Consider the following 22105-nt stretch of genomic DNA (forward strand, 5'->3'; position numbering starts at 1 on the left):
GTGGAGGAATAGGGACTATGAGTACGTTAGTCACTACGGTGAGTAACTATTTATCGGAGGCACAAGATTTTTGTGATTCTGAATATCGGCCAAGGTGGAATAAGCCTAGGAGTTATCGGGAAGATTCAGTCCCCATTAACGACATTTCCAACCAACACTGCAACATTAGATTGTTTACCTCAGCAAAAAAAGGAGTGGCAAATGAGGGGCCCAGATGGCTGCTGGCCAAACAAAGCTGGCATTGGTTGTCAAACTTTAAATTGTGGCACGGTAGGAGTCTGGAACACCAGAGGCAACTCGCACTTGTTTTGGTAACAGGGACCTTAAATTTGAATCTTACAACGTGATTTGCTTACAAGAGCATTGGTTGTCCAAGACTCCAATTCTGGATGGGTTGACGGTATACCTGAATTGTGCAGCAAAAGGTGGGAAGGGGAGACCTATGTCTGGGTTATTGACTGCGGTTTGAAACTGCAGCAGATTGTCCACGTGTTAAATGTTTAATCCTACCCCATACATTCAAATGCTGGTGTTTTGAATTGGAAGGGGGGGGTGTTTGGATAGCCATAGTTGGTTGCTGTTTTTCCATCTATACTGGAGTAGAAATGCTGAAGGGTTTAAAAACTTTCAACCATTGGTTATAGATCTGTTGGATAAAGCACCTGGAAAATGGGAAGATTCAGCGATAATTTGTGATGACCTAAATATACATCGTTTTGAGTGTTCAAAGGATTAATTTAACGGGATCGAGGTCGCCTCCACAGCTTCAGAAAGCATAGAACTTGCTTGGTGTAAAGAATTGGGTATTGGGAATGTTCACATGTTGAATGAGCACCTTTGCAGTGATCTTCCAGCTAAGGCTAACTGGGGAAGGGGTAATGAAGAGTATTTTAGATTACATTTTTGTCTCAGGTAATATTCATTCTACATGCTCGAAATTAGAAATAATTTGGGCACCGCTAAATTATCATAACTTTGTTAAACTTGCATGCAAGGAGTGGAAGTGCAAACCTGTAGAGATCGATTACACCCACGTTAAATTTGCTAGCGACAGATTGTACATGAATGAATCTAGAATTGAAGATTTAACGAAGATTCACACAATCTGTAAGTGATGTACTTCCAATGATGACAACAAGCCATTGGAATACACTTGGACACCTGGTAAGATTTGTTAAAAAAGCTAAAGAGGGTTGTAGTAAAAAACGACACATTTGCATGTATATTATCGGGAGGTGAAAATAGCAACAAGAAAATTAAAATCTGATCAAAAAAAAAAAACTCTAAGAATTGGTAGGAGGGAGACCGTTTCTAAAAAGAAATTGAAGTTACACTATCGAAACTAGCTTAAAGCACGAAAACACCTAATATTGCAACATGATGCAGAATTGATGCTTAGTAAGGTTGGAGGTAAGAAGATGTGTGAAATGTGGGAGCTGAAACTCCTTGTTTACACACAGGACTGCATTAATATCCAACGCGGTTTCAGCCAAAGCATGGGTTGACCATTTCTCTAACGAAAATGCAGATGACAGAGACAAAAAAAGCCATTGGTGGAATGGGTCTTTTTGATCGAAATCGATGACATTGTGGAACTGATTAAAAAGGCTAGTAACTCGCATGCTCCTGTCCTGACGGCATCACAAACGTGATGCTAAAGGAACATCAGGTAGAAGGGGCACAGTTCCTATGCAAATAGTTTAAACGGTTCCATGTCATTTCATCGCATGCCTGTTCATCCCCCACGCTTTTTAACGTACAAATTCCATCGAATTCCCCCCTCCCACACTTATTTTTTGCTGTTGCCCACCCGCCCAAACCCTCATCTGCCCTTTCCCATCCCCCACCCCCTAAAGAATTCGGTGAGCACATTCTATGGAACGTGCACCTTAAAAAGCCTGGGGATGAACAGGCAGGCGATGAAAGGACATCGTACTGTTTAAGCATATACTCCCCATGTCCTAGAGGACCTCCGTGGTAGTACCTATATTCAAAAAATGTGACTTGTGCGACCTGAGAAATGATAGGCCTTTTGCACTTTTAGGTACAATAGGAAAAATCTACACTGCTTTAGTGTTGAGAGCTCTAACAACGTGCGTTAATAACTCTGGGAATTGGGAACCTTTACAGTCGGGCTTCATAAAACAAGTGGGTACCTCGGTAAACGTGCTTATAATTAGCATCTTGGAAACCTACACCGTCAGAAAGAAAATAACTATCTTTTATTTGTAGTCCTGGCCCATGCCTTTGATACAGTGGATAGGCAAAAACTGTGGCGGAAGCTTGAAGCCGAAAGAAGATTCCCGAATTACATCTTCCAGGCAAATAAGTGCTTATACATCGTTCAGGGTGAGATTAGATGAGGGAGGGTCGCTCTTGGACACTTAGCTAACCAACAAGGTCTAAAGCAAGGATGCCCACTGGCCTCGGCCCTTTTTAACTTTTTCATCTCAGACGTGAGCAGAACATTGAAAGTGGCTCCAAGTTTTCCACCTAAGATAGATGGCAAGTGTTTGGATAGGCTGCTGTACGTCGACAATTTGGTCTTAATAGACCAAACCAAACTGGGTCTGCACAGACAGTTAAATGCTTTGCAGGTGTATGTTACTGAACATTGACTGACAATAAATGCAACAAAAACTAGGGTGCTTACACTACAGCAACCCTCTGGGAAGGTAAACCTCAAACAGTAATGGTATTTGGGACAGGATATCTTGATGAAAACAAACTGTTTAACTGGGGTTGCATTTCGGAGGCAGCATGAGGGATGCTACCAGAGAGAAGGCTTTGCGATGCAAGCACGGAATTTAGCGACCCAGGGCAGTATAATCCTGAAAAGATGAGGGAAATTCTCTCTAATCTTCGCATATGGCGCTGAAGCTTTTTTGTGCTGCCCACTGGAGTGTGGGCATCTCTGGAGGTGATGCAAGTAGAGTTGGGGCTAATATCCGTGTCCGCTATGGTAGTATGGGAAAGTATAATGTTGTATAGGAAATGTATAGCTTCTGACCAGGTGAGAGGGCTCGGAATTATAAAGGGGCCCTGTTGAGTGGCTCCGACAATACACTAACTGAATGGAGGCTAATTTGTAAAGAGATTTTGATTGATTTGAATGTCAGAAGAGACACTAGTTGCAAACCCCGCCACTGTGAAAAACAAACTGGCCAAAGGACTGGATTGAGTCTCTTGATCCAAGAGTCTTTTAGACTGTTCAATCATTCCAGGAGATTCTGAGATTGAGATTCAACAGTTTGCCATAGTATTTAGTGAAATTTCCTGACGGCAAATACTGGTATACAATACATGAGATTTAGGTTAAAAGATTGTAAATGTATGTAGTAGAGATACAAAGCTAGATCCTATGTGTAGGTTGTGTAAGGAGGGGGAGATTGAGAATTTAAAGCACCTGGTTCTGTTTTTGTTAGGCAGAAACCTGTGCAGTTCCCTCTGGGACCACTGCAAAAGATTTAGGACTACAGGTGTTTGGCAGTAAACCCACTTGGTAGCAGTCTGTACCACACAGATTCACTTGGTAGCTGTGGCTGAGCAGTGAGACTTCCCTCAAGAAGAGTTAGGCAGTATACAGAGTATTCACAATAGGTCAAGAGAATACAGTAGAACAAGTAAACGCTGACCAGGGCTGGGTGTAAAAGAGATATAATTATTTATTTAAAACCACATCTAGAAAAACACACAGGCACTAATACTAAGCAATTCAAAAACACGGTCACTAAAAGATATACACTCCCTTAAAAGAATATTAGACAAGTCTTAAGTAAAGCCTCACTTATTTTCAGACAGCGGTGAGCGCTTAATGTAGATGGCACTCTAATAGTTTGTTTTAAAGGGGAGAGAAAAGCAGAGAACAAGTTGAAACAGATCCAAACACTTTTACCAGAACATAACAAGCGAGGAAGGCAAAGTAAAACCCTGAAGTTGGAGTCAAGAGGCCGGATCCACTTTCAGAGGATCCAAACGAAATGTGTCCAAGGTCACACGGTTGCAGTGCACAAAAGTCTTGTAAAGGTTCAAAAAGGAGTTGGACCAAAGAAGGGGACCAGTTAGAGGGTCAAGGCGGCCAGCCCAGTCCAGAAGGTTAAGGGGTTATTACCTTGTAGCAATCTTTAGAAAGGGAGGCCTAGCGGACATGGTACCTTAAAGTGGTGAGAACGCTCCAGCGGGGGCAGTTGTTCCTGGTAGCGGGTGCAAGTCGGTGCTTCGTCCAGGGGGAAGAGGGGATCTCGTCGTGGAGGAAGACGGGAGTCCGTTGCACTGCCAGGGAAGAAACCAGCCGCAGAGTTTCTCAGCTACAAGGAGCGGTCCGGTGATTCGCGGTTCAGTTGTGAGTGGCTATCCGGCCGCCGGGCTGCTTGGCACGGGCAGTTCGACCACAAACCGGGCTGGGGTGCAAAGGAAGGTAAACTGGTTGTGCCCACCAGTCAGGGGAAGAAGCCTCTCCAGCCAGGAGATCTTCTCGGTCGTCGGGAAGTGGTGAGTTGGTTCTGCAGGGCTCCACCGGTGGTGTCGTCGTGGTGGTCGGCTCAGCTTCTCCGTCATTGGATTCTCAGGTCCTGTGGCGACTTCTGAAGTTCCAGTCCCCGAAGCCCTGCTTTTATGCAGAAAACCCCCATTCACTCAGCCTAGCTGTCACTCAAACATGCTAAGTGGTGAGCCGGCCGGTTCACCACTTGGGCCATTCACACAAGAGTGCGACTTGAGTTACCAAGTTAACTCAGTCCAGGGTGCCCAAACCCCCTCCCACACCCCCTGTGGTACCCAGACAGAGTGGCACCACTTTTGAAGGCTTCTGTGGAGAAGCCCGCCCAAAAGTGGAACAAAGGGCTCGACTTGGGTTGGAGTCACAGAAGAGAACACAAACCCCATTTTAGAATAAAGTCTTGGCAAAAAATACTAACCGGCGAATTAATATTAATTAAATAAACCGTTGGTATGTTCGAGGCTATGAGAATTAAATAATTAAAGTTGGTAGCCTCGAACAATGGGAAAATCCCATAGGAAAATATTCGCGGTCGAATATAAAAAGTAGTTTCCACTGCCACCAGCCAAAACTCGATCAGGGGGGACGGAGACATGCCCCCTCGACTAACAGACCCCGGGACAATCGGATTGCCCCGACCAGTACGTCTAGATTATGATGGTTTGTACTGGTTTCTGTTAATAATTTGGGACTAGTAAAGCCAATAGTGACTTTACATGCCCTGGGAGACAGTAGTCAGTCCCAGGGTGTGGGGTCTATGGTGGGGTGTCACTATGGCACCCCTGTGTTACTGCACAGAGGGTGCTGTGTAACACACATAGGAAAAACACATGAGACCCTATGGAGTAAGGGACCCCATAGCCCATAAAACACATTACCAGTCAAAGGAATACCATAAATCATGTCCAAGAGTGGGAGAAAGAGTCTCACTCTTGGCAGGAGGAAAAAACAAACTCCAGAAATCCAGCAAAGCTGCTGGGGGACTCACTAGGTTAGGAAATTCAGCCTAAAGAGAGAATTCTCCCTAACAGTTTTGTACACCATTGACAATCATTTGGCCAGATTTATCAGTAATAGCAGTCTGAGATGTGTGGAGCAATGATGGATTGCAGCAACCCATGGAGAAAGTTTGAGTTTAACATTAGCACTGGTTGCATTTTTTACATGAGATATTCTCACTTTTGGAACAATCTATTTAGGATGTATTGTTTATTATGGATTTTTAGGGAGCTAGGTGAACAGCTGAGATGTGGTCATGGGGCAGCTTTTTATGGAAATTAATTGTACGTTTTGCCTAGTTTTTCATGGTACATTAGTCATTTTGTTTTTGCAAGTTTGTTGGATTCTAGTTCCCTACTGCTCTTAACTCGAATTTTGAAAAGTTTTTTTCCCTTTATATATTGATTTCTATTAATTAAGAAATATGTGTGCAATGATTAACAAAAGGTTTACATTTTTAACCAAATGCCAAATAAAACAAAGGGAGGCCCCAAGTTCATTATTTGGACACTGCCTGCAGTACAGAAAATACACAATAGTTGGTAGAACTAGTCTTTCACTCATCCACTGCCACCAGCGATAACTAGGAGATTGACTGTGTAAAAAGTCACAGGAGCAGAGAGAAGGGGGATACTAGGTATCCCTTCGGCACTCAACATAAGATAGTGTGCCAATCTGTCAGACTATAGATTTTTTAGATAGTTACTTGATAAGGAGCTGTGTGCTGCAATAGTAAAATACAGATGCATTTTAAGAGCTACGGAGCAGACACTCTAGTACAGGTAGAATACAAAGAATAGAGTTCCAAAACACAGAGCCCACATCCCCTGGTGTAAAAGCTGATCGAATACAGAGATTGATTAATCGGTTGTCTAGGATTGTACCTTTACCTGTGGATAGTGATACAGTTGATGCTGGAGCAGGGACTAGCAGTAACCATGGTCTTGTAATTATCCAGCATTGAATCTTTCATGGATTCACATGCTCGTGAATATTCAGTCAGGCTTTGAACCCTTGGTAATTGTAAAGCAGTTTTGCTTTAAACGTTAAACTGCTTGGAACTTGTATAGCCTATTGGTGTTACTTGGGATCATACTGCCCCAGCCGATGACTCGGGTCCTCTGTAAATCCACCCCTGGTGGCCATCTTCACATTATTTACTGCCCGTTTAAGTGTTTTGAGTCCTCGTTGTTTTGCTTCTCAATGTGTCTATATTATTTAGAAACCAACTTTTTTTTTTCATCATGGGTCACGGATCTGACTGTCGGTAGTGGGGATCCGTTGCTGGTAAAGATCTTAACATCCGACTATCTTCTGAGATGCCCTCTTACTGATTTTCAGACAGTCTCCATGCAGGCATGGCAGACGCCATTAAGAAAAGCCTTTTCAGGCCCTGCTCAAAGTGTCACCTCAAGAATATGTGTGTGGACTATCAACACAAGAAATGCATCTATTGGGAAAGACCACGTGCCAAGTCAACACCAGAATTATTGAACATAGGTCACGGATCAGGACTTGGAATATGAATGCCCCTTTGTACAACACTTTTGCGAAAATGTCCATAAAGAAAATGATTCACAGTGGTTTGTATTGGAAAAAGAGACCAATGTAAGGAATAGGTCTCCATTGTCCATTATCGCAAAAAATGCACACATGGATGTTTAGGCTTCAATCCTTTTGTAATGTTCTAAATGACATTGAGGAATGGCACAGTTGAGGATGCATTTAATTATTTAAAGTATGTTTCCATCATTACTAAGATTGTGTGCTTTTTTTATACAGTGACACCAGTGGTTGCAGCTAGGTCACTAAGCGTTAGCATAACTTTGAGGGCTTACTCAGTAACCCGACAGTTCGGTAAAGCAGGTTTTGACGAGTCCCTGCGGGCAGACATGAAATATGGGCTGCACATAATTGCTAACGTGTTCATTTCAGTCAAGATGACTCCCGGCAGCCGCCCCCGCAGGTCGTCCTCACTATGGACTCCTCCCTAGAGTGCTGGGGAGGGACTCTGGACAGCTATTGTCAAGGGTTTGGACCCTGCAGGAGTCGCATATCAACTGGCTGGAGCTCAGGGCCATTTGGCTGTCCCTCAGAGACTTCCTTCTGCTTATTGTGAGCAAGACAGTCCTTATCCACACCGACAACTCCACCAGCATGTACTATGTCCGGGGGAGGCCAACTTGGAAGCGGACAGACTCAGCAGGCTGGCAGGGCACAATTATGAATGGCAATTGAATGAAAAAAGGGTTGTACATATGGAGGGTTCCGCAGCTTCCAGAAACGCCGATCCAGGCAGCTGGACTGCTCACCGTCTCGGAACTGGTGCAAACAAAAAGGGGGGAGAGAGTAAGGGCTTTCTCCAGTCCCCCTTCTCAGCGTCAGCCTTTGAGGGAAAGAAGGCATGACCCGCCCCTTTAGGTCCACGTGTCTCCGGTGGGGGGGGCAGGCTTGCTCTCCATGCACTATTCTGGCGCCAGAATTTCACGGACCCTGGATCCTCTCTGTAGTATACACTTGCAGGGTACCACCTTCCTATCCCAGCCTCTCCTTCCTCCTCCCCTCCACTCACGCAGGTTGGGACAGCAACTCTTTTGGTGGGGATCCAGTCGCTCGTAGAGAGCCAGGCAGTGGAGGAAGTCCCAGCCTCCCAGCAAGGCTTTGTCGTCTTCTCCAGGATTTTCGCCATTCAGAAGAACCACCAGGCGGGCCTGAGTTGTGCTGGAACTTTCCACCCTCAACCGCTTCCCTACCGCTGCAAAAATTCAAGATGGTTATGCCAGCTTTTATAGCAGAGACAATGGACAAGGGAGACTATATGTGCTCCCTGCACCTGAATGACATGTACCTACACATCCCGATTTGGCAGCCCCATCGTTCTTTCCTACGGTTCAGGATCATGGGCTACCATTTCCAATACAAAGTCCTTCCATTTTGCCTCAACTCGGGCCCCCACGCTCTTTACCAGACTCATGAACGCTATGGTGGCCCTCCTCAGAGTGCAGAGCCTCCATCTCTATCCATACCTCGATGACTGGCGCTTCAGGGCTACATCTCGGGAAGTGGTTTGCCACTCTTCCCATGCCCTTATAAACGGACTGCACAATCTGGGCTTCTTGCTCAACCTCAAAAAGTCAAAGCTGCAGCCTACACAGACTGACATACCTGGGACTCATTTGGAACACATGCTCAGAGGGTTTTCCTGTCGGAGGACCAAATCCCGGCCATCAAGAGTGCCAACGCCCGCTTCCTCAGCATAGAGTTGACATCAGCATGGTGGTACCAACATCTCCTGGGTCTATTGGCGGTAGTCCTGTTAGCCGTACCACAAACAAGACTAAGGATGAGAAGTATTCAGCTGCACTTGGAGGCCTCATGGAAGAGCGGGGCTCGCAATTTGTGATCATTAACGTTCCTGCATCGCTCCACCCGGACCTAACCTGGTGGTCCATGGACTGCAACCTACGGACGGGCAATCCCCATCGGCCACCCTCTCCACAGGCCACGATCACCAGACTCCTCTCTTCGGGCTGGGGAGCCACCCTGGATGATCTCTTGGTCCTCGGCACCTGGACTCAACAGGAGAAGGAATACCACATCAATTGGTTTGAGTGGAACGCCATCTGGCTAGCGCTTAGAGCATTCCTACCAATGCTGAAGGGCAAGGCTGTCCTCATCCAGACAGACAACTCGATCAGCATGTGCTGTATCAAGAAGCAGGGAGGCACCAGATCCCCACCTCCTGTGCATACTGGCAATCAGCATGTGGAATAGGCCCTGGAAAACGACATTTACCTCTCGACAGCCCACCTCCCGGGGGAAATCCATACTGGAGGACAGGCTCAGCAGACCGGGAGCAGACAATTACAAGTGGCAGCTAAACGACCTCAGTATTCAGATCTTCAACAGGTTGCGTCACTCCCATGTGGATCTCCGTGCCACCTGGCACAACAAGAAGTGTCCCCAGTTTGCATCCTGGCAGGGTCAGGGCCCCAGCTCTCTGGGCAACACGTTTCACCTCCAGTGGACCGGCATGAAGGCCTACGCCTTTCCTCCCACTCCCCTGATTCACAGTGTAATTTGCAAGATCACCGACTCCATCATTCTGATTGCTCCATGGTGGCCTGCCAGGCCATGGTTTTCGGAGCTCCTCAGCCTCTCGGAGGTGCCCCCTATACACCTCCCGACGGGCCCAGGACATTTTCTGGCACAGCAGGGGGGCAGAATCGTCCAACCCGTGCCGGGGAAACTAGCCCTCACAGCGTGGTACCTGAGCAGGTAACGCTTCGGCACCTTAGCCTCTCACAAGCCAATCTGTAGATCATAGAGGGCGCCAGGAGCAAAGCCACCAGGGCCTAGTAAAAGAGCAAATGGACCAGAGTCTGCCACTGGGCAGACTCCAAGGGAATTGAACACTTGGCCTGCAATTTGGACGACATGCTCTCCTTTTTGGCGCACCTCGCTCATTCGGGCGTACTGGTGGACACTTGCCGTACATACCGTGCAGCCATTGGGGCTTACAGCAACTCGGAGGAAGGCATTTTTTTCCTCCTCCAACCCTATCGTCAAACATCTGATGGGTCTCGCTAGGCTCTACCCGCCCGTCAGGAGACCGCACCCTGTGTGGGACCTTAACATAGTCTTGGGCGCCCTGGCGCACAAACCATTTGAGCCAATGGTGTCCGTGGAAATTAGGCTGGTCACTATCAAGACGGCCTTACCAGTCGGTCTTACCTCGGTTCGCAGAGTCGGCGAGATCCAGGCGCTGGTCGCCTCTGAACCATATACCACCTTTCACAAGGACATAGTAGTCATGCGGACGCACCCGGCATTTCTGCCCAAGTTTCCATCTGCATTTCACTTGAATGAAGAAATGGTCCTCCCTACGTTCTTTACTGATCCCAAGGACGAAGCGCAGAGAGTGCTGCACTGCCTGGATGTCAGGCGTGTCCTAAAATTCTTGGACAGGACCAAGGGCTTCTGCAAGTCGGACGCCCTGTTTGTCACTTTCGGAGGCTCGAGGCCAGGCTTCTAAGGCCTCCATATCCCACTGGATGGTCACTGCCATCAAAGAAGCGTATGAGGGCCAGCACAAGCCGCTCCCGGCCAACATGCATGCCCACGTAGTCAGGGCCAAGGCAACGGCCATCGCATTCCAGCACCATGCCCCTTGGCAAGTCCTAAGCAGGGCGGCCGCGTGATCCTCTCCCTTTGCTTTCTACAAGCATTACTGTTTGGATGCTGGCTCTAGATCTGATGCGGCTTTCGGACAGGCGGTTCTCAGGAACCCATTTGCTTAAGGAGGGGTCTCCTCTCTACCCTGGTTCAATTCAGTTGTAATCGCCCATGCAGTATGGAGGAAAGGGGACGGGACGTAAGAGTAATTATAAGTTACTCACTGTTGTGACTAATGTACTTAGTCCCCTGTTAGGCAGAAACCTGTGCAGTTCCCTTAGGGACCACTGCAAAAGGCTTAAGACTGCAGGTGTTGGCAGTAAATCCAATTGGTAGCAGTCTGTACCACCCAGATGTACCTGGTAGCTCTGGCTGAGCAGCCAGTCATCTCTCAAGAAGAGTTAGACAGTATATAGAGTATACAAGATAGGTACCAAAATACAGTAGCACAAGCAAACACCGACCAGAGCTTTAGTATCAAAGTATATAATTATTTAAAGACACACTTATAGAAACACTCCAGCACTATTATGTAAGCAAGTTCAAAACAGTCACTGTTATACATTCATCCCTTATTGCTTATTAGACAAGTCTTAGTTAACACCACTTATTTTCAGACAGAGGTGAGCGCTTAACTAAAGATGGCACTCTAATAAGTTATTAAAAAGGGAGGGAAAAAGGCAGAAATTTGAAAAGAACACAACACTAATACTTTAGAAGCACCCAGCAAGGCAGGAAAGTTAGTCTACTTGTGAATAAAAAGTTCAGAGGCCAGGCTCCCTCTTGGAGAGAATAAAACACCAATGCGCCCAAGATCACACAGCTTAAGAAGCTTGAAAAGTCTTGCAGAGAGTTCAGAAAGGAAATGGTTCAGCTCAGAAAAGTTGTTAGCCAGCCTAGGGCCAACCCAAGTGGTAAGTTGAGGATTTAAGAGACACCCCACACAGACCGTTGCTAGGGAGGCCAGGCGGACACAGTACCTTGAAAGTGGAGAGGATCCTCCAGCGGGGGCAGTTGTTCCTGGAAGCGGGTGCAAGTCTCGGCGTCGTCCAGAGGAAGAGAAGATCTCGACGTGGAGGAAAGCTGAAGGCCGTTGCACTGCCGGGGAAGAAACCAGCCGTGGATTTCTCCGGTTAAAAGGTACTACCCTTTTATTCGCGGTAGTGGTAAAACGTGATGTCCCAGGTTGCCAGGGTGCTTGGCACAGGCAAGGCGGCCACGAGATGATCCGGGAAGGTGAAAAGGCAGGCAAACTGGTTATCCCCACCAGTCAAAGGAAGGAGACTCTTCGGGATGAAGATCTCCTCTGTCGTTGGAAGAAGTGGTGATGCGGTTCAGCAGGGCTCCACCGGTGGTGTCGTCGTTGCAGGTCGGCTCAGCTTCTCCCTCTTCGGATTCTTTGGTCCTGTGCGACTTCTGAAGTTCCAGTCCCCAAAGGCCTGCTTTTATGCAGAAAACCCCCATTCATCGGTCCTAGCTGTCAATCAAACATGCTAAGTGTTGAGCCGGGCGGCTCACCACTTGGCCAATCACACAAGAGTGCGACTTGAGTTGCAGAGGTAACTCGGTCCAGGGTGCCTAAACTCCAACTCCCACACATCCTGTAGACCCAGACAGAGTGGCGCCACTTTTGGAGGCTTCTGTGGAGAAGCCCGACAAAAAAGTGGAACAAAGGGCTCGGCTTGGGTTGGAGTCCTGGCAAAAAGACCCAACCGGGGAATAAATATTAAATAAATAACCCGGCGGTATCTTTAACATTGCAACAAAAAGTGGTGCATTTAAAATGAATGGGAAAATCCCCTAGAAAATGTTCCAGTGGAATATTTCACGTGATAACCACTGCCACCAGCCAGAAACTCGACGAGGGGGGACTGCACAGTGCCCCCTCGAAAAACAGACCCAGGGGCAATCTAATTACCCCTACCAGTACTTCCACACTATGATGGTTTGTACTGGTTCTGTTCCCAATTTAAGACTAGTAAAGTCAATGGTGACTTTACATGCCCTGGGAGATAGTAGTCAGTCCCAGGGTATGGAATCTGTTTGGGTGTCCAGCAGGACAATGGATGGTATCTCATTGGCAGTCTAGAGGGAGGACCTCTGGCACGGCTTTCATCAACTTCTTGGGTCACCGTGGAGTTGGCACCTTTTCTGCAGCACCAACAATGGATGCAATTCTCCCGGTCAATCTTTGCTTCTCACAGTCCCACACTTTGCTGAGGGGGGGGGGGGGGGTCTGGGCGAGTTGGATTGTATCTCTGGAGTGTCCTTGAGGGCTCAGCAAAGATTTGGTTGAGCTTGTCCTATCCAGGAAGATGCACTCCAAATGGGATTCAGGTCTCCTGTTATTGGGATTTCTCTGCTCTGGAAACTCGCAGGACTTCACGAGATGGCTCAAACCAAATTTCACCGTGGGACTGGTTGTTACCATCAGTTGAAAGGAAGGAGTAATCCTCTTCGGTGTTCTTCTGTCGCACAGAAAACAGAATCAGGGACAATAGTCGTTGCTTCATGGTATTGCAGTGTGTCTGCAGGCGTCTGTTAGTCTACTTTCGTTATTGCAGCTTCCAGTGGTTGACTTGTTTTACACTCCAGAAGCCTACCCTTTTATACATTTGCAGCACACACTTCTCTGCAATCTCTCAGCATTTTACAGAAAGGGGTGTTTGGCTATCCAATCAGGACAGACGGAGCCCCTGTGGGAACTGTACCTATTCAGGCTGACGAACGCTAGTAATGGCAAATAAAGAAGGGAGCCTGTGAGTTGGTACTCTGGTGCCCCTACTGTGCACCACTGAGGCTATGGACATAGCATGCCGTTGAAAAATCTCAATAATTGGTAGGACACGTCGACTGCAACTGGCCATAACTGGATTTTCTATGTGACATAAGAGCCACAGGAGCAGAGAGAAGGGGGATACGAAAGTATCCCTTTGGGACGCCACAGATGGTGGCGTGTGCCCATCTCGGACTATAACATTTTAGGAGAGCTACCCTTTAAGCACTATAGTTTCGAGGGGATTGGGTCCTCCGACGTATTCCATATCTGACAGTAATCGCCACAGCTGTGCTGCTTCGGAAAATCTTTCGGCATCCTACGTCGATACGCCGCCCTCAAGGACCTCCTCCGACAGCTGACGTCACTGGATGTTATAAGTAGGACGCACGACGCCCGTAGCCTCAGTTCAGTTTATTCCGGGAATGTGTTTGCTTCGGCTATCTCGGCGCGCCTTGACTCTTTGGAGTTTGTTCTTTTGGTTCTTCAAACTTGTTCGTTTGTGAGGTTAAAGTCCTTCGTGATGTCTACCTCTTCTTCCACCCCGCGTCCGGGCTTCAAGAAGTGCGGGGACTGCAGGTCCAAGATGTCAGTGACTGAGTCGCACAACGCCTGCCTCTGGTGCCTCGGGAAGGCCCTTGACACGGATGATTGTGTCGACTGCCAGTCACTTACGTCCAAAGCCTTGCGGGAGCGCAAGAAGAAACTGTTGGTCGGTAAGGTGTCCAAGCCCCAGAAGTCGAGGTCCGCGGGGCTTTCGACAGAGAATTCGAAGGACAACTCTGCACATCTTCGTCTGAAGTCCAGTGGGTCTCGGTCCCGGAGTGGGTCCCGCCATTCCTTTGCCTCTTCGAGGCATTCCCGGAAGCGCCGTCATCTGTCTCCTTCCCCGTCCTCATCCGAGGACTCGGCCCGTCGGCGGGTCGCTTATTCCACCAAGCATGCGACGCCAGAGGAATGGGCTTCCTTCGGTAAGAAAATGTTAGCGGTTCTCGAATCGCAGGGCTCTGGTCCGTCCATGCCTTAGAGTGGGGTCGGTTGTGATTGGACTAGACACCCCTCGTACGCCTTCGGGCTTGGGTGGTCGGCACGTTTCGCGGGTGCGGTCCCGCTCGGACAAGGGGAATTGTTCTAGTCCCTCCCGTTCCAGGTCCCGGTCCTCGACGCGCTCGAGACCGTGTGAGCCTGTGATGTCTTCGAGGAAGACGTCGACGCCTGTGGCGCAGAGGTCGTCGAGGGACTCTCTCGAGGCTCCACCTCTGAGGAAGTCGTTGACGCCATCGGCGCTCATGATGTCGAGGAACACGCTCGGGCTCCGCCCCTGAGGCCTGTGTCGACGCCGTTGATGTTGTCGGTGCCGCATGTCATCGACGCAGATTCACTCGACGCCCTCAACGCCTTTCGAGGCTGTTTCGATGGGGGTACCCCGGGTCACGGTGGAACCCCCTAGAAAGGCTCTGGCCAAGGTCTAGCATGGCTTTGTTCCCCATTCTGTGCCCTCTTTCCGCCCTCTTGAGTACATTTCGGAGTTGGATGAGGGCTCTGATGATGGCATGGTTCCTGATACGTTGCCAGATGACATTCTCTCGGACCATAGCCAGATTGAGGACCTGCGTCAGTCCCTGCACAACGCCAGTGGTTTGGACACCTCTCCGGAGGTGGAGTTTTGTAGGCCGGAGCCTGGCACCCATGCCGACTCCTCATACCGGCGCCTTATGTCTAGGGTCACCGAGTACTTGGGGTGGTCTGCTCCCCCAGGGGATTTTCTTCAGGATGACCTCATGGATATCCTCGACCAAGATCCACCAACTGATGCGGTACTGCCGTTCCATATGGCCCTACAGAGGAAGGTGGCGGCGGCTTGGACTGCTCCGGAGAGTCTCCCAGCAGTGGGCAAGTCTTTGCCGTGAAAATACTACCCAGCCAGTAGTGACCCCTGCTACTTGACCAAGCACCCCACTCCGGAGAGTTTGGTGGTGCAGGTGGCTACGGCCACAGCAAAGCAGGCGTCGTATCCTACCATCCCTCCTGATGGGGACGACAAGCGTTTTGATGGTTGGGCGAAGAAAGTGTTTTCTGCAGGGGGTATGGCTCTTCAGGCAGCCAACTCCGTATGTGCCTTGTCACGTTTCACACACACTGTGGAACGGTTTCCTTAGCGGCTGAACCTATTCCTGAAGGGGACGAACGGGATGGTTTTCTTGCTATGGTCCAGGATGGCATGGATGCCATGTGTGAGGCCGTTCAGTCGGGTTTGGACATGGCAGATTGCATCACCCAGTCCATGGCGGCGAGCACCATAATACGCAGGTTTGCATAGTTGCTGAAGTCGGGGTTTGCTCCTGATGTGCAGGCCCGGTTCCTCAACATGCCCTTTGACGGTGAAAATGTTTTTGGCAGCAAGGCTGACGAGAGCCATGAGAGGTTGCAGACCTCCAAAGCTGCAGAGAAGTCGTTGGGCGCTGCAGTTCGCCAACCTCCGCCTTTTCGTCCATGGGGACAGAAATGGAGGGGAGGTTCCTTTCGTTATTACTCATCCTTTGGTAAAGCGAGAGGAGCTGCCAGTCAAAGGGGCTACCGTAGGAGTGCCAGAGGTGGAAAGCAGGGTACTCGAGGTGCCAATGCCGCTAGGGCAGTTGCCTCTTTGCCCTCAGGCAACGCCGCAGCCGCTTCAGCTCAGTCATGAGGCCATGTTCCATGGTTCGCCAGTTGGCGGAAGGCTGGCGCAGCGTCTTGTCAAATGGCGTGCCATTACTTCAGATGTGTGGGTTCTGGAGATCATAGCCCACGGCTACTGTTTTCCCTTTCGGCAGAGGCCTCACGATAATCCACCGGGGAATCTCTCGTTGCAGAGTCCGGATCTGCTCCTTGTGCAGGAGGTCCAAGCCCTGCTGGAGAAAGGCGCCATAGAACTGGTGCTTGTAGCGGAGAGGTTGGTGTCTCTCGACCTCAAGGACGCTTGATTTCATGTGCCGATCCATCCAAAGCACAAGACGTACCTGAGGTTCGCGGTTGGCGACTCGCACTTTTTTTTGGGTCCTGCCGTTTGGATTGACCTCCGCCCGAGGGTCTTCACCAAGCTCATGGTAGTGCTGGCAGCGCATCTCAGGAAAGGGGGATTCACGTCTCCCCCTACCTGGACGCTTGGTTGATCAGGGCGCACTCTCCTGAGCAAGTCCTGGATCATTTGTCCGTCACCTGCCACTCACTCCACAAGCTGGGCTTCTCCCTCAACTTGAAGTCCCACTTGATGCCACCGCAAAGGCTCCAGTACATCGGAGCAGTGCTCGACACGTGCGTGGGGCAGTGTTTTCCTCCCCAGGTGAGGGCTCATCACATTCAGCAGATGGTGCACAAGTTTCAGCATGCCCAGAGTCTCCCAGCGTTCGAGTTCTTGAGATTGCTCGGCCTCATGTCATCCTGCATTCTTCTGGTTCCAGAGGCCATGTTGCGGATGAGATCTTTGCAATGGGCACTTAAGCTCCAGTGGTCTGTCCTCCGGCAGGATGTCGGACCCTGTTCAGGTGCCATCCTCGGTCGCCCAGGACCTTCTGTGGTGGGCCGTCGAAGGCAATCTGATGAAGGGGGGGCTCCATTTTTGGCTACCCTGGCCAGAGGTGACGATCGTGACGGACTCATCCCTCACTGGATGGGGAGCGCATGCCAACGAGTTGACAGTCAGCGGTCGTTCGTCTCTGTCGGAGTCCAGACTCCATATAAATCTGTTGGAGATGCGGCCGTCAGGCTTGCCCTGAAGGCTTTTCTGTCGACTGCGAGGGAAGAATGTCCTGATCCTGACGGACGACACAGTGGCCATGCACTACCTCAACAAAAAAGTGGGGGGGGGGGGCAGGGTCATTTCCTCTGTGCAGGGAGGCGATGCAGCTCTGGTTCTGGGCAATCAGCAGGAAGTTTCTATCTCGGTAGTTCATCTAGCCGGAGACGAAAATGAGACGGCGGACGCTCTGAGCAGGCAGAGTGCGATCTCTCACGAGTGGGAGTTGGCTCAGGAGATTCTCCTGGAGATCTTTGTCCTTTTGGGGGACCCCTCAAGTGGATCTCCTCGCCTCCAGTGTCAACCGGAAGTTCAAAAGGTTCTGCTTGCGGGAATTTCCTCTAAGAGGAGCCTTAGGAGACGCGTTCGTGGTGGAGTGGTCATTCCCACTGCTGTACGGGTTCCCTTCAGTCCCTGTCATCCTGCAAGTGCTGCGGAGGTTACGAAGGTTCGGTTCCCGGATGATCCTCATTGCTCCGGCATAAGCCCGGAGGACGTGGTATCCGGACCTTCTTGACTTGTCCATCTGCCCTCCATGTCGTCTTCCCTACCGAGACGATCTGCTCTCACGGGAGGGGGGGGGGGGGGTCAGGGTCTCCATCCAGAGGTCAGATCCCTCAACCTTCACGCTTGGCTTCTGAAAGGTTGAGGTATAAGGATTGGGAACCTCCCTGAAGACGTGATGGAGGTGTTGCTTTCGGCCAGAAGTCCTGCAACAAAGTCCCTGTACCGTTGTCATTGGAGAAAGTCTGCGACTGGTGCAGGGTTCAGAATGTGGATCCGTTTTCATGCGACATTCTTGTGGTTCTCTTTTTTTTTTTTTGCTTTCTTTAGCCCACATGGGCTTGCAAGTGGGTACCGTTAAAGGTTACCTGGCGGCGCTGTCCATATTTTAAAATCCTTTTAATTTCTCAGTTTCTAAAAGGGCTCACTAATGTGTTCCCTCCGTCACCTTTCCAGGTGCCCTCTTGGGAATTGAACCTTGTCCTCAGGTTTCTGATGGGTGCTCCGTTTGAGCCTTTGCATTTGTGCCCTTTGAGACTGTTAACTCTTAAAACTATATTTTTTGTTGCAGTCACTTCCGCTTGCAGAGTGAGTTAGTTACAGGCCCTTTCAGTTAAGCCACCCTTCACTGTATTTCATAAGGACTGGTTGTCCTTAGAGTTCGTCCTTCCTTTCTTCCGAAGGTGGTGTTGGAATTTCATTTAGGCCAGAAGGTTATTCTTCCGGCATCATATCCTCCTCCGCATCCTGATAAGGAAGAGGAGAGGCTCCATAGGCTCGATCCTAGGAGAGCTTTGAGCTTTTATATTCCACGCATGTCCCGGGTCAGAGTGGACAATCAACTCTTCATTGGTTACGCTGGAAAGCATTTGGGACAAGCTGTGACTAAGCAGACTTTGTCTCGCTTTATTATTCTGCTAATTTCTGAATGTTACCGCTTTGCGGGTAAGGACCCACCGGTCGGCTTGCGGGCCCATTCTACCAGGGGTATGGCTGCCTCTACTGCCCTACAGAGGGGTGTTCCTATTCGTAACATCTTGATGCAGCCACCTGGGCTTCGGTCCATACTTTTGTACGTCACTACTCCCTCGATTCCATCCGTGGGCAGGATCTGGCCTTTGGCAAGGCGGTCCTTTGCTCCGCAATTTGATTGGGCATTCTAAATTTCTGTATTCTAAATTCTTTTCCCACCTCCTTGCTTTGGTACTGCTTTGGGAGTCGGTCATAGATATGAAATACGTCAGAGGACCCAATCCCCTCGAAGAACAAGTTACTCTTATGTGGTAACGTTCTTTCGATGGGATGGTCCGACAGCGTTTTCCATATCGCTCGCTCCCTGCCTTCCCCGCTACAGAATTTCTTGTGCGATTGCAGCTTACGTTTCCGCAAGGCTTTGTGTTGTCAGACTGGCAGAAGACTGGTGCCACACGTTCTGGGAAAAAACTACATCTGAGGCTACGGGCGTCGTGCGTCCTACTTAGAACATCCAGTGACGTCGGCCGTCGGAGGTTCTCGAGGGCGGTGTATCGACGTCATCGACGCAGGACGCAGACGCCGAAAGATTTTCCGAAGCAGCACAGCTGTGGTGATTACTTTCAGATATGGAATACGTCTTCGGACCATCCCATCGAAAGAACGTTACCAGGTAAGAGTGACTTGTTCTACTTGAGGATACAGAAAATAATCTCAAAGGGAGGGTCCCTATGTGTTCCCAGCAAGACGCCAACAGGGAGCTACAGGCTGCAATAGTACAATACAGATGCCTTTAAGAGGCAAGGAGGAAAAATAGACTCCATAGGACAGTAAAATACAAAGGAAAGAGTTCCAAAAGACAGAGCCCATAAGAATGAATGAGTGGAAAAAGGCTCTACTCATTCAGGAATAAAGAAAAAGGTCCAGAAGTACAGCATAAAGTGCTGTGGGTCTCACTAGGAGAGGGGATGAAGCATAAAAATGATAAATCTCTAACAGACCACCTGTGCGCATGGTAGGTGGTCTATCACCCCTCACCAAAGTGCTGTAGACAAAAACAACTGAACATTCTGAATTGTGGGCAGTTTGTCACACTGAAAAGCAGCCTTTTATCAAATAGATTGAAAAACGAAGAGTTCTCATTTCGTCATATTTGTAACTTTTTTATTTGTTTTCTCCAACTAGCCTGGTGGTCCGCCCAAAAAAGGTAAAGCTGCTGCATCAGTTGGTGGTAGCGCCAAAGGCAAAAAAGGGGCAGAAATTAAAGAAGTCATCGAGCAAGAGTTGTCGGTAAGCAGCACGTTTGTTTGTACTGGCAATTGTTCATTCATTTTTTGGAAGAGAAAGGTGAGCAGATTAATTCTTCTCATTCCATGTGTTCTCTCTAGATTGAAGCTTGTGAAGAGAAGGCAGCGGCTGTCCTTCCATCGACCTGCATGCAACTGCTGGATAGTGCCAATTGGAAGGAACGATTAGCCAGTATGGAGGAGTTTCAGAAGGTAATTGGTCAGAGCAGGCTAAACGAATAGTTAACAGCTGAATTTTTCTTTTATTTTTCTACATTATGGATAAAATATCAGACTTCTTTACTAGGCAGCAATTCCTTATCTGTACCCTCTCCCTCTGTTGAAGACCACTATTATGGCACAATGCAGTATTATTGCGAAGATAATCCTATGTGGATTTTCAAAACTTCTGTACAACCTCAAAGAATAAGATTTAATGTAGTTTTTATATGGTATTTTTGTTTAAGGTTAGTCTCTGAATAAATATTAGATTTAAGTGTCTTGCAATATTTCAGTGTAGTCAATTTATCCATAATCACTGTTTGAAAAGTATGGTTTTCATTCCCTAAAGTTTTCCATCAATTCCTTGCTAATCTAGCGAACATGTGCTCTGTTGTCTCTCACTAATTGTTTGAAGGTCTCAAAGAAAAATGTTGCATTCGCATTTTTTGGAAAAAGGGGTGTACAAATTAAAAGCATTTATTTATTTTAGAATGGTCCAAATTTGCTAATGCGGTTTGGAAAGACCTTCTCCAGACTGCCTAGATGAAATGCAGACATTATCTGAAAGTTGTCGTCCTCTATTGAATTAATTGTCCTATCATGGTTTTGTCTGCTTGTGAGTAGGCTGTGGAGGTTATGGAGAGAAGCGAGATGCCATGCCAAGCTCTTGTGAGGATGCTGGCGAAAAAACCAGGCTGGAAAGAAACCAACTTTCAGGTAAATTAACATATCCTTTCACATTGCCTTCCTGGTATTCTTAGACATTGGCTGCCCTGCCACCTCTAAACAGTAGAACATGTAAATGAGGATGCTTTTGTTTCCATTTCCTACAGTGCATCCCAGTTGTGTGGAAGTTCTGATTCCTATTTTTGAACATATTGTAACTTCAGGTCAGATGCCCTAACATCCCATTGTTTGACACCCAAGTTCTCCAGCATAGGGTCTGGCATGGATTCACATGCTCATGAATATTCCCCGTCAGGCTGGGAATCCACAGTAAAGAAAAAATCAGTATTGGTTTTGTTTCTGATCTGTCTTTCTTAGTAGTAACCAATCACTGGTCTCTGGGTCATACTGTCCCCAGCCAATGACTGCCCTCTCTCTAAGCCCCGCCGCTGGCAGCCATCCTCAGATTTTTACCGCATGTTCAAGTGTTGGGGGTCCTCGTGCTTGGCTCTTGAGCTTTTACTGCGTTTTTCGCTTTTTCAAAGAGATTTATCAAATTTATTCGGTTTAATCGAGGCTCAAGTTCCACCGTTTCTACTTCCGATCAATGGGGACCCATTTCAGATTGATCTACGCCCCTCAAGGGTGAAGTTTGTGTCTAGTTACGCTTCTTGGAGGATTCCAGAAGTTTGAGGCCTTCCTCGCGGACGAGAAGAGCCTGGCCCAGGAGAAGGGAAGCTCGACTCCCGACAAACTGTTCAGGATCTGCCCTGGATGCAACCTACAAAACGTGTTGAAGGAGGACAAGCATTTGAAACGCCTTTACTGCCTCCACGAGGACAAAACGCACGTGGAGAAGGAATGTGCCTTTTGCATGAACATGTCGGATCGGACTGAGGGATTGTCGGACCAGTCTCTCCGACTGGCTGGAGGGCAAGAGCCCAGGTGGTGAGAAGAAGTCCGAGTGATCGAAGTCCTGTGAGGTCGCCCGGGCAACAGGGACCCACCAGAAGGCAAAGTACCGCAAGTCCGCAGGCACCGGGAGCGCTGAACGGTCGGGCTCCTCTGCTGCCAGGCAGGGTGCACCTTCACCAACGCCATCAACCGCGAGCCAACACTCTGACTCGGGGAAGAGAACCCGGCTAAGCTTCTGGAGAGGCCCCAGTCGATCTCAAAGGAACAGGCCGAAGGGGAGCGAGGCCCCTAAGGTGAAGGCCTCAAGGCCACCCAAG

General features: G+C 48.8%; 1 protein-coding gene across 3 annotated transcripts in view; it reads left to right on the forward strand.

Moving 5' to 3' along the window:
- The window catches only part of CKAP5 (cytoskeleton associated protein 5), a 1593334-nt gene that overhangs the window by 519848 nt on the left and 1051381 nt on the right, over positions 1-22105 (forward strand). For all 3 annotated transcript variants that reach the window (XM_069623197.1, XM_069623199.1, XM_069623198.1), the window contains exons 14-16: positions 19885-19989; positions 20088-20198; positions 20832-20924. In XM_069623197.1, the coding sequence (XP_069479298.1) occupies positions 19885-19989; positions 20088-20198; positions 20832-20924 (309 nt within the window). The remainder of the gene's footprint in view (positions 1-19884; positions 19990-20087; positions 20199-20831; positions 20925-22105) is intronic.

The sequence above is a fragment of the Ambystoma mexicanum genome, chromosome 11 (genome assembly GCF_040938575.1).
Source record: "Ambystoma mexicanum isolate Mex_15411 chromosome 11, UKY_AmexF1_1, whole genome shotgun sequence".
NCBI classification, from domain to species: domain Eukaryota; kingdom Metazoa; phylum Chordata; class Amphibia; order Caudata; family Ambystomatidae; genus Ambystoma; species Ambystoma mexicanum.